At 43.1% G+C, this 12,836-nt stretch overlaps 1 protein-coding gene across 1 annotated transcript; it reads right to left on the bottom strand.

Moving 5' to 3' along the window:
* Positions 1 to 660: 660 nt before the first annotated feature.
* Positions 661 to 10,396, bottom strand: fam83c (family with sequence similarity 83 member C). Its single transcript, XM_061220197.1, has 4 exons — positions 9,690 to 10,396; positions 8,385 to 8,552; positions 6,638 to 6,762; positions 661 to 2,887 (listed from the first exon to the last, which is right to left on the bottom strand). Exons 1-4 carry the CDS (start codon positions 10,188 to 10,190, stop codon positions 1,801 to 1,803), a joined length of 1,881 nt encoding a protein of 626 aa, XP_061076181.1. The 5' UTR covers positions 10,191 to 10,396; the 3' UTR covers positions 661 to 1,800.
* Positions 10,397 to 12,836: the final 2,440 nt, after the last annotated feature.

Below are 12,836 nucleotides of genomic sequence, written 5' to 3'. Positions count from 1 at the left end.
TGCTGGTTTTTGGGTTGTTCTTGGCACCAGTGGTTCATTCAAATCATTCATTGGCTAAAGAATTCACACACCTTGTTCTCAAGTCCTTAAATGACAGTTGATTGAAAGGAAACCAAAAAACCCCACAAACAGGCCTTCCAGGACTGGAGTTTGACACCCCTGGTCTAGCTCATCAGCTTCTTAACAACCTGCCAGGCCTTCCGTGCTGTGCCTGTGTGTATGACTGCGTGCAAGTATGTTATGATCAAGGAAATTCTATGCAAAACACAATGATCAGCTGATCTTTGAAAACAGACATAAGGCCGTCCTTCCAGTGATGGCGTTACATTAACTGCCCAGTCCTTTCAAACGAGTCTCAATCACCAAACACCAGTTGCATTTGCTCACCCCAACAAGGATCGACCAGCAAGGCCTTTTGCAGCTGCACCTTGGACACAATCAGTATGGCTTTCTAAAAATAGAATGAATAGTCCTACGTACTGAAAAGAACTGAAATAAACCTTGCGTGCATCAATGTTCATTCGACAAACGGATGCACACACCCAGTGTAAGAATATAAAATATGTGTGCGGACACATCCTATTTTATCCACCACCCAAAAATCACTTGTACATGACTATTTGTGTAAGCCTGCATCATTCAGTGAATGACTAGTCTCCCTTCATTCCAGTTCTCTTTATTGCATTCATGTTTCTTCTGTAACACTGTAATCAAATACTTTCATTCTAGCCACAGCAATAATTAGCATGGTTTAATGAAATGGAAACAGTTGAAGGATAAAAAAAGACTGAAAACCATGACTATCTACAAACATATACAAATCGCACTTAGAAAAGAAAACAGTTATTAGAAAAGTTTTTTTTTTTCAGTAAAAAATTCACATTATGCAAAAAGAGATTTAAAAAATCGTAGCATTAAGGGAATGTTTATAGACAAAGGCAGAACAGAAAACTAAGAAAAAAGGCAATAAGTAGAACTGCATTCCTGTGCTATGCCAAGGCATGACAACAACAACACAAAAAAACATTTAAATATTTGAAAAGTTGCTACACCTTTCTATATACAGGTGACAAACAGAAACTTAGAAGGTGTTTCACAACGATGACTGGTTGAATAACAGCTAATCGTGCCGTTACTCCACCCTCCAGCTTCACATCAGATACTCCATTGCATAGATCAACAAAGTTCCAATACAAATTATGAATATTTACAAAAGTCATACAGCAGGTTAAAATCTAATGCGAGTTACCATTAAATGCATTTAAAGTTGGGTTAATGGTCGTGATGTGAAATCCTCATCCGAGCGTTTCTGCTTGTAAATATACACGTAAAGTTTGGAAGACTCCATATCATAGGATATCGATGTCCCCTTCAAGACTGAAGACTTGGCATTCACCGTTTCAGCTTATCAAGTGCTTGTGAACCTGCTATCCAACTAAAATTACACTGCCCAAATATCTCACCATTAGCCAACAGCAAATAATAGCCTACCATATAATATATTCACAGAATAACTCGAACAAAATAGCAAAGATTATTTCAGGCATAAAAATGGCTTCCTCAGAAGAAAGCGTGCACTGGAGTGCATTTATCGATCGATATTGGTTAAAAAAACGAGGTTCCCATCCCTGCCGCCTCATGTCGACAAGGTCAGGACAGTGCAACGCACTCTTTAGACTGCGGGAGCAGTGCTGAGACGTGGAGCAGGACAGCTCCCTCCAGTGCAGGGGGGTTCTCTCTAAACACCAAAGCATCGTTCCCCGCGTTCGAAAGTGAAGACCAGCCTCTCCTACCGGGTTTTCAGTTGTTGTTCTTCAGCTCAAACCTGCTATAGATGTGCTTGGTTTTCATCTTGTTGTAGTGATTGACCAGGTCCAGCTTGCTGTGACCCAGGGTCATCCTCTTGGCGTCCTGCCGATGCATCCTCTCTGTGGGCGAGTCTGGCCCGGGGGACAGGGGCGGGGGCGGGGGCAGTGGCTGGTGGCTCTCGGGCTCCGCCTGGGTGAGGTCGGGCCCCCCGAAGGCGGTGCTTTGGGGCGGGGACCTGCGCATGTCCCTCTCCTTATAGGTGGGCAGGAAGAAGTCGGAGATCTTGTTGAGGATGGGGGTGGCGGCGCCCTTGTGTTTCGGCGTTCCCGTGGTTTTGGCGTCCATCGCAGCGGTGGTCTTGGGCATGCCGCCGTGGTAGTAGTTCTGCTTGTGCTCGTACAGATTGAGGCCCTGGACCTTCCGCTCGACCCCCGTTTGGCCCCCGCTTGGGGAGCCCCACTCTGCCGACGCGCTGTGCCCGTTGGCGTTAGAAAAGCCCCTGGCTGTATGGGGCTGGTTTTGAACCAACCTCCTTTCCAGTCCCTGGGTGTTGGAAGCGGGGATTTGACCCCCCCTCCTGTCTGTTACCTGGGTGTTAGAAGCAGGGCTTTGACCGCCCCTCCTGTCTGTCACCTGGGTGTTCAAGGCGGGGCTTTGACGCCCTCTTCTGTCTGGTACCTGGATGAGTGTGTCAGGGCTTTGGCCACCCCTCCTCTCCTGGCTCAGGTAAGGGCTGCCGGTGTCCTTGGTGTCATGGGTGACCTGGTAGACGGTGGCGGGCATGCCGGGGGCCCTCTTAACGCTGGACATGCTGCTGCTGGACTGGCTGCTGGAGTGGTCGGAGCCCAGCTTCTCCCGGGAGCTCACACGCTCCTGGAAGTCCCTGGGTCTGCCATGGGGGAACATGGGCGGGTAGACGGGGTAACAGGGGAGGCCTTCCTCGTCCGGGTTGTGGAAGTAATCGATGATCTGGGAGTCGGCGTAGAGGCAGCGGAACTCGCGGTCGAAGCTCTCGGTGATCCGGCCGGAGAAGTGCAGCAGCATGTTGCTGTGGACCTGCCCTGACAGCCAGGCGAAGCTGCGGAGCACAGAGAGAGAGGGACAGCACGGTCACCCAGAGAACAGCACAGCCACACACACACAGTCACAACCACACACACAGCACGGTCACCCAGAGAACAGCACAGCCACACACACAGTCACAACCACACACACAGCACGGTCACCCAGAGAACAGCACAGCCACACACACAGTCACAACCACACACACAGCACGGTCACTCAGAGAACAGCACAGCCACACACACACAGTCACAACCACACACACAGCACGGTCACCCAGAGAACAGCACAGCCACACACACACAGTCACAACCACACACACAGCACGGTCACCTAGAGAACAGCACAGCCACACACACACAGTCACAACCACACACACAGCACGGTCACCCAGAGAACAGCACAGCCACACACACACAGTCACAACCACACACACAGCACGGTCACCTAGAGAACAGCACAGCCACACACACACACAGTCACAACCACACACACAGCACGGTCACCTAGAGAACAGCACAGCCACACACACACAGGACAGTCACAGTCACACACACACAGGACAGTCACAGTCACAACTACACAGTCACAAGCACACACACAGCACTGTCTCACACAGTCACAACCACACACACAGGACAGTCACACACACAGTCACAACCACACACACAGGACAGTCACACACACAGTCACAACCACACACACAGCACGGTCACACACACACAGGACAGTCACAGTCTCAACCACACACACAGCACAGTCACACACACACACACACACTGCACAGTCACATACATATACACACATCACAGCCACACACACACACACGCATACAGCACAGTCACACACAGCACTGTCGTACATACAGCACAGTCACACACAAACACAGACAAACACACACACACGCACTACAGTCAGGCACAACACAGGAAGGGAGGACACGGATATCCTGACAGCACAGGAGACCTGACTGCACAGCACACTCACATTACCAGAGGATTCATATTGTTATAGTGAGAGCAGTTAATGCACATGCATGAGGATCGTTTGGGATAAGGGTTGAACAAAGAAGTGATCTGTCATTCCTGCTCAAACATAATCAGCATTGAATGACAGACTAAAGTAAACAGGCGATCACCCAAAACAAAATACCTTAACTGGGAAGAGCATGTGACAAACATGTGCCTACCCCAAGCTATGACACAGCAAGATTTAATGAGGAACTTATCATGGTTTTCAATCATTTCAGTTGTTTTAGTCGGCCTAGAACAAAGCAGGACCCACACTGGCCCTTTTCAGGTGAAATTGGACACCCTTGTACTACAGGAGCCACACTAAGATGAATGTACAAACTTTAAATATTATTGAAATTATCAACTGGTTTGTCCTCCTCAGAAATGTAGCTGGCTTGCGGTTCAAGCTATGTCATGACTATGGTATGTTCTTTTGTTATTTTGTGTTAAGGAATGCCCAAGCTAAATCTCTTGTTTTTTATTTTGATTAAACCTTTTCATTATCTGAATAAATATGTTTTTATTATTTCTTTTTTCCCCCCCTAATTTCAAAGTCCCAATTAATATTCAAATACTGTGTAAAAATACCGCCCTTTGATTATAAAGGGAAGACAAGAACCATTTAACTGAAGAAAGTTCATTCATTCATTCATTATCCTAACCCGCTTATCCTGAACAGGGCCACAGGGGGGCTGGAGCCTATCCCAGCATACATTGGGCAAAAGGCAGGAATACACCCTGGACAGGTCACCAGTCCATCGCAGGGCACACACACCATTCACTCACACACTCATACCTATGGGCAATTTAGACTCTCCAATCAGCCTAACCTGCATGTCTTTAGACTGTGGGAGGAAACCGGAGTACCCGGAGGAAACCCACGCAAACACGAGGAGAACATGCAAACTCCGCACAGAGAGGCCCTGGTCGACAGGGATTTGAACCCAGGACCTCCTTGCTGTGAGGCGGTAGTGCTACCCACTGCACCATCCGTGCCACCCTGAAGAAAGTTGAAGATGTTATTTCCATGTTTGGAACTATCAACCCTGATTCATAATTTTCTGGTCAATCCATGTGCACATTCTCTGTTAAATTAATTAATTACGATCACAATGACACCAATTTTCATTCTGGAAGTTATTTGATAAATCTCTTGCCTTGTACCCTTTCTGCATCTACATTAGGCAACATGGATTTCTGCAGGTGAATGCAATAAGCTTCGGGAGACCGAGATACAATAAGAACCAAGTCCTGAATCTGTTTCCATGGTGTGTGATGCAAAGCATACAGTAGCATTTTGAGATGAGATTCGATAATACTTTTATCCTCAATGATCTGAAATGTTGTTTTCTGAAATGAGGGTCATTTCGTCTAAATGGCAGTTACTGTTGCCAAGTTGTTCCGGAAAGAAACACAGTTTTTCTCCATTAAATGTTAATAAGAGAGCACAGCATGGTCCACCACCACACAGTGATTCACGCACACAATGGGTTTGTGGTGTGGGACGCCATGGAGACTGAAGAGCGGCTCTGTTGTTTTGTAATTCATTCCTATGTGAAACCCCATAGGCTTTGTAACAACATAGCAACAACCTTGACTTTTTTTTGTTGCTCTTTTTCCCCTAAAATGTGTATTGACCTGTGTCTGGCTATGTCCACAAGTACACATTCAGAGAGCCACAGAGATTATCTCAAGTGATCTTAGGAAAAAATAAACAGCTTTGCCTCTTCAAAAGCAAGAAGGAGAACCTACAGACGGTGTTAAGAGTGTTTGCGCACTCACCCACAAGTTAAACCATAGATAACTGTCTGCCCTGGTCCCTGCCCTAAATTAAAACATCAATACCTGAACAAACAGCTGATAGCTCACACTTCCTTCAAACTTTCAAGGCCAAGAGCCAAGACTCCTACAGCACTATGTTCTCAGTAACAGTCAAAATGCAATTTACACCGTAAACGGCAAAGCTCACTCAGGATTTTTTTTTTTGCCGCCTGACAGTGACTTTACTACTACTATTTACAAAAGTGGAGGACGAGAGTAGTATTTATCATGGGAGCAATAGCTTATGAAGCCAAACGCGGAACAAGTACACTCATTTAGAACTTCCCCAAATCTCCGGTATCGCCTGCTACAGTATAATCTACTTGATAAACTGACATTCTTCTCAAAGGCTACTTACAGTGCTTACAATAAAAAAGGTACCCTGCAAGTGATTTATAAAAGAGTAATAACAGGTAAAGGACAGTCAAATTACAGCGGTAGTTCTGTTTCATTAAAGCCCGACAGTGTCTGACACAGCATATGAGCTCATAATAGCTGGGAGCAGGGCCAGACACTGTTGGAGTTAATGCCATCATCCATCATTACTAAGGAATGGAACATTTGAAACATTAAAATTCATATTGGCGCGATAGTTCGCCCCCGTGCTTCAGAGTGCCTAACGTGGAAAGGGTGTGCGATCCTGTTGAGTAATAATGACCTCTCTGACCTTGACTGAATCATAATTCAATGTTAAATTTAGCATGTATTCAATACAAATTTGTCCTTATTTTTGGCCTGGATTTAATCAATATATACTCTAAACCTTGACCATCATTTGATCAGCAATTGTCTGAATTTGTGCTTTGACCTACAAATAAATGCAAGTGTCACATTAATTAAATACGGACACACGTTTTCCATTAACCTTGGTGAAGGCTGAACCTTCCTGCCTAGAACTGTGAGTGAAGTATAAGTGAATAAAGGTTCCTCACCTATATGATCCAGCAATAACTTCCTCACAGTCGATGATCATGAATTTCTCCTGTACTTGGCCAGTAAACTTTTTCCCAGATTTGGTGCAGTACGTTTCTCCACACACACTGCGAATTCTCATATTCTGTGAAGTAATAAGAATCAAATTAAAATGAGATTGACAAAAAAAACACCAGTAGGTATCCATATTTCTCCAGAGTAATTAAACAATTGATGCATTTTCAAGATAAAGTGGGAGTGTGTGAGTGTGACTGATTTGACAGTCTGATATTTTTATTTATTTATATTCAGCTCTTGGTGTTTTAAAGGAGTAACATGGTGGTTGAATGTAACACTTGCCAGTTATAAAACAATTATGTGCATGTTTGTTTTATTATTCAGTCATTTAAATGTATTTTAAAACGTATTTTTCAAATCCTAAATTTCCCACTATAAAAGTTCACCCGAACTGTCTGGGCATGTTAATGCGAACAGTCAATTAACTATGACGTGCCCACACTTTCCTGTACGCCAGCAGTGCAAACAGTGGGTCACGAGTTATAGGGAAGGGATAAGGGGAGTGGTTATCCTCTATGTGATGTACTACTAGGAGAACATTCTCAAACGGATGAAAATAGGACGATAAATTTAAAATGCTTACTTCTCCAAAACTGACCAACCACCATGTTACTCCTTTAAGAGTTTTCCATTCAATATATAGTGAAGATGAATTTGCCGCATCAGGAACCATCACACATTTTGCCACAATAAATGTATCTCCAGTAAGCAAGCATGTGTGAACTGATCAAATACAACATTTCTCAACTATACTTCTACATGCATTTTTGGCAAAATGCAAAGCAAGAAACCTCAGGCAAAAATTAAACAATGCTTTTGAATGCCCCAATGACAGACTGCTTTCAGTTCAGAAAGAGACATTAGAGTAAACGGTAGTGCAGTACAAGAGATGCGTGCAAGTACATTATTCATTTGAATGTCACCCATTATCTAATCTGCTAGTTCCTGGTCAGGGTCCTGGGTGAGTATGTATGTGTGTGTGTGTGTGTGTGTGTGTGTGTGTGTGTGTGCATGCGTTTGGTGAGAGGCAGGAACCCAGGAAACCAGAGGACCCGGACAAAAGCCACACAGACATGGGGAGAGCATGCAAGCTCCGCACAGAAAGCCCCCAGTTACAATTCATTACATTACATTACATTAATGGCATTTGGTAGATGCTCTTATCCAGAGCGACATGCAGTTGATTAGACTAAGCCTTCCCTGGAGCAATGCAGGGTTAAGGGCCTTGCTCAAGGGCCCAACGGCTGTGCGGATCTTATTGTGCCTAAACTGGGGATCGAACCACCAACCTTGTGGGTCCCAGTCATGTACCTGAACTGCTACGATTTGAACCCCAGACCTTCTTGCTGCTGTGCTTTTTCTACTGATAATTGATCAGTAGTTGTCAGATACAGATAAGAATGATGCACAATTCCATTACATCTAAACCAAATAAGAAGTTTCATGAAAACATGTGGCAAATGCAGAAGTGGCGGTCCGTAGCGTAGTGGTCAAGGTAGATGACTGGGACCCGCAAGGTCAGTGGTTCGATCCCTGGTGTAGCCACAATAGGATCTAATCAAATGTATGTTGCAGTGGATAAGAGCGCCTGCCAAATGCCATTAATGTAAAGTGATCTAAATCTGGAAGGTTAGACTGTCAAAAATTAACATTGGGCTGTGACATACAGTAGGACATCATCATTCTTACGTTCAGATGGGAGTTGCGGATGTCCAGACCAGTACACATGTCCTTGAAGTAGTTCAGGTTCGTGCTCTCTAGAAGAATATACACAGGAACCTTTCGCTTGTTTGAGGCCTCCATCAAATCACAGAGTAAATCCACATCTGTGAAAAGGTCCATCACTATGGCAATAACCTGCAAGTGGAGGAAATCATGAAAGCAATCAACACATTCAATCCATGTCTGAAAATTTTCGTTTTTATTTATTAACTGACATATTTCAACCATGTCTACTCTGAACTCCATATCAAATAAACTTAGGAAGAGCAAGGCCTGTTCATCTGGCCTATCCCACCTACGCCTGCTACCTTACACCTCCGCCTGACACCTGCATTACCAACTCAGACACAAACTACACTACTTCACAAACACCTACCACATCACAGAACTGTGCAATATATCAGACTGTTCCGCTAAGGCAGGGGTGCACAACTCCGGTCCGTCTGCGAGCTGGCTTTTGTTCCAACCAATTACATTCATTTACTTTTCAGAAATGATGTTGGTTCCCTCTTGTAATTGAGCACAGTAAAATCTTAAGGACACACTAGCAGTTTGTGGCTGGTGCATATACAAATTACATAACATTAAAATTACATAACATTATTGGAATTTGGCAGACGCTCTTATCCAGAGCAACATACAGTTGATTAGGCTAAGCAGGAGACAATCCTCCCCTGGAGCAATGCAGGGTTAAGGGCCTTGCTCAAGGGCCCAACGGCTGTGCGGATCTTATTGTGGCTACACCGGGATTCGAACCACCAGCCTTGTGTGTCCCAGTCATTTACCTTAACCACTACGCTGATCAAGACTTAATTTAGCTGATTAGCTGATTTGATTAAATAATTAAGAGCAGAAGTTGGCACAAAATTCTGAAGCGGATCGGCCCTTGCTGTGCACCCCTGAGCTAAGGTATATGGAATGCTACATTTCCTGTACAGTTTTTCAGTCAGAGAAGCACATTAAAATTTTGCCTATGCATTTTGAGCAGGCACATTCCAACAAGCAATCAAACTTGTTTGAAAGTTAATTTCCCTCACAACAAAAATAACTGCAAACGTAGCTGATGCATTTGTGTTTTCCAGGAGTGAATAGGCTTTCCTGTATGGCTGTCTTCCTGCACATAACACAGGACATCCTAGTATTCAACAAGCATCTTCCATTGTTACAATTCTTAACAAAATATTGACTGACCAGTCTGCATGATTTTACATAAAATACAGCATAATAATACATATTGTGGTACTTTAGCTATACGACACCTGCCTTACCTACCTTTTTTGCTTTATTGATAAGGGAACGAATGAGATCTTTAATGTTGTGAGACTTGTCCCTCTGGAAATAGATCTGGGTTTCAGATGGACCGTACCGGACGGGGAGCTCAGGCCAGCCAAGTTCCAGGATAGGTGCATCTTCGTCCGACATCGATGGAAAATACGTCCCGGACGTAAGCTCCGACACCGCGTCTGCCTCCCCAAACTCTCGCTCTGAGCCATTTGCGCTACTACTATCGGATATATTTTTGGTTGAGTATTCAGTAATGTACCGGATTTCCAGGGGTGAAAGAAAATTCAGTTCTCTCTCATCCGTTAACACCCGCCGGTATTCTTTCTCTCCGGACTCCAGCAAAGCATCTGTAGCCAGTCTCGCGGCCTCGTTGTGGCTAAGCTCCAAGGTTGACACCTGTCGCCATGGATTCTTCACTTCTTCCAGTCTAGTGGCAAGTTTACCGAGAGTCTTACGCTGGGTTGTCGGCCGCAGGTCTGAGCTGATCATTGTTCTGGTAGTTTTACACTTACCAGATAATTTAATCTCCGCGTAATGGTACTATAATTCACGCCAAATGTACCACGAGTAATGCATTAGTCTAAATACAACACCAGGAAATGTTCTTTTTATAGGTTGCAAATGACTAGTCGCTGCCGTTCTCTGTCATTGTACTGACTGTCGTCCCGGGGGCTTTTCGTATCATCAGTTCACTGAGAAACGCCTCTCGTTCACCTGTACCGAGCTACCTGTTGTGGGCTGAAACGTACTGTAGCTCCACCCACACCTTGTATGTAAAAAAAACACTCCCTCCCGTCTCTCCTCTTGCTGAGCCGATAGGATCGCTTTGCAGTGAAGCATTTGTTCAAGCTAATAGCTAACAGTAAAATTCTACCCCTCCCCCTTTCGAATCGGATCATGTTATTAGGTTATTAGGTAATGAAGTTGGATTACCATTGCTGCTACTGCATTGTTGTAGTTAACTACTACTATTATGGTTAAATGACCATATTCCTAAATGTATGCAAAACAAATCATTAAAAATATTTTCAACCTGTTGCCACTATTTTATATGTGAATATTTAACATTTTCAGTTCCTTTCAATGCGAACCTTTACATTTCTTCGCATGACCGGAATTCGCACTAAAGCAGTAATAATGTTGCTTCCGTCTTGTTATTGCCTTGGGAAATGAGATGACGGCCAATATAGAGATAATTTGACATATATTCTTACACATCGCACGAGGAAATTCCCAGATAAAGAAACTACATCATACATTCTGACTCACCATTGCGAAATAGGCTATTGGTTTCGTAAAAGAGAGATCACCTGGAAAATATTGTTTATTAACGTTATCAGGATTTGAACGTGAAAGCGTCATTGTTTACCAAGTAGGCTACAACTTACGAAACAATGATAATGTCATGTGGTTTTGTTTGAAACGGCGCCACGATTCATAGATGTTGCAAATGAAACTGCTCCCCTTGAGTTGTGTTAAATGCGTTACAATCGCTGTTAAAATGACTAACCACGTTATACGCAAGGTTTGTGCTGGAAAAAAAGCTAAATATTGTGTGACTGTAGTATGTGTCCTAATTAACATCGTGCAGTCTCATCATGATCCTAGAATGTATTCATAAAACAGAATCAGAAAATAGAATCAATAATAGCTCATATAAAACGGCTGAATGTCGTGTCGTTTAATTTGAATAGCAAATAAAAGGGACAGGACTTCTCTTACACAGGGCTAATTTACATGGCCCTTTACCACCTGTAAAAGACTATTGGGCTCTCAGACAGAAATTGAGAAACCAGTCTGGTGATTTAAACGGCAGCAGAAGGCTAAGAGACCCGAAGGTTCCGTGAAAATATTTGTATGTTTCACCGTGGCTATCTGCTAAATCAGCTTGCATAAACTTAATCATTTTGAAGCTACTGAATCTATAGACCGTAATAAATAGCAGTGGTAAAAGGGCATACTCTTCAGCAGGCTGTATGGGGTGGGAATGCAGAGACTACCACGCACGCACGCACACGCACATACACACACACACACACACACATACACACGCAGACACACACAGATACACCCACACACACACACACACACACACACACACACACACACACACACACACACACACACACACACACACGCACCTGAAATATGCCCCAACACACAGAAGCACTCAGTGAACTAATCATAACAACCAAAGCAAATATACAATATATAGAAAAGTACATGAGTTGGGATTCCAGTAAAATCTAAAATGTAAAGACGCTCAGAGCAATACGTCACCAAGCCAGTGTAAGCTAATGCTGCATTAGGAACCCTCCAAGGCCTCCTCCCCCAGCTGTATGTATTAATACAAGAAAATACAAATAGAAATATATTAAACAGAGAAATACATGTGATACTCATAATTATTCTTTCAAAAATGTACTTTTTAAATAAGATGAACTGGGGTATTCTTCAATACTTTGACTACTGTGAATGGAAGAGCTGAATTTCCCTAAGCTCGTAGTATATCAGAGGAACTACCGATCGGAGATCATCAGGATTCATTAGAATTTTGTAAGAAAGATTATTTTTTTAAAACAACTTTTTAAATGCAGTTACCACCAATCATATCGAACCTAAAACTTGTGATTCCATTTCATTTTATTTTGTCATTTTGCATAAAAATTATTTCCCTCAATTATCTTAAACTCCTTTCATTTTATCCACCTCATTTTAGCCATTTTCAAAAAATGCAGGGTCAATTTAAGGCATTGATGAAATAAACACACAAATCCAGTACTGTTCACTCTAGAAATTAAAATAAAAGAAAAAAACCCAAATGGTCCCTTAATGAATGTTAAAGTTAATTGAAGAACCCTTCCTCTGTCACCAGTTCATATTTGAACCTTTGTAACTTTGAAAACGATCCCCTCTTTAAAAAGGGTTCTCCTAAGCATCCTAGTATTTGAAGAACCTTCTTAAAAGAAGTTGTTATTTGGATGTGGCGAGTTCTGGGATGTATTCTAAACATTTAATTTATATTATTATTATTATTATTATTATTATTATTATTATTATTATTATTAGATAACAGAATCCTCCAGGCACATTTCAACCCCTAAAAATGTCTTCAAAAGGTACCCCAGAGAACCT

The sequence above is a fragment of the Conger conger genome, chromosome 14 (assembly GCF_963514075.1).
Source record: "Conger conger chromosome 14, fConCon1.1, whole genome shotgun sequence".
NCBI lineage: Eukaryota > Metazoa > Chordata > Actinopteri > Anguilliformes > Congridae > Conger > Conger conger.
This window is presented reverse-complemented; position numbering and strand designations above follow the sequence as displayed.

Coding starts and splice junctions, on each gene's coding strand:
- fam83c (XM_061220197.1), bottom strand. CDS start 10,190: ATGATCAGCTCAGACCTGCGGCCGACAACCCAGCGTAAGACTCTCGGT. Junction 6,763..8,384: donor TCCGCAACTCCCATCTGAAC/GTAAGAATGATG, acceptor ATTACTTCACAG/AATATGAGAATTCGCAGTGT. Junction 2,888..6,637: donor GTTATTGCTGGATCATATAG/GTGAGGAACCTT, acceptor TGTGCTCCGCAG/CTTCGCCTGGCTGTCAGGGC.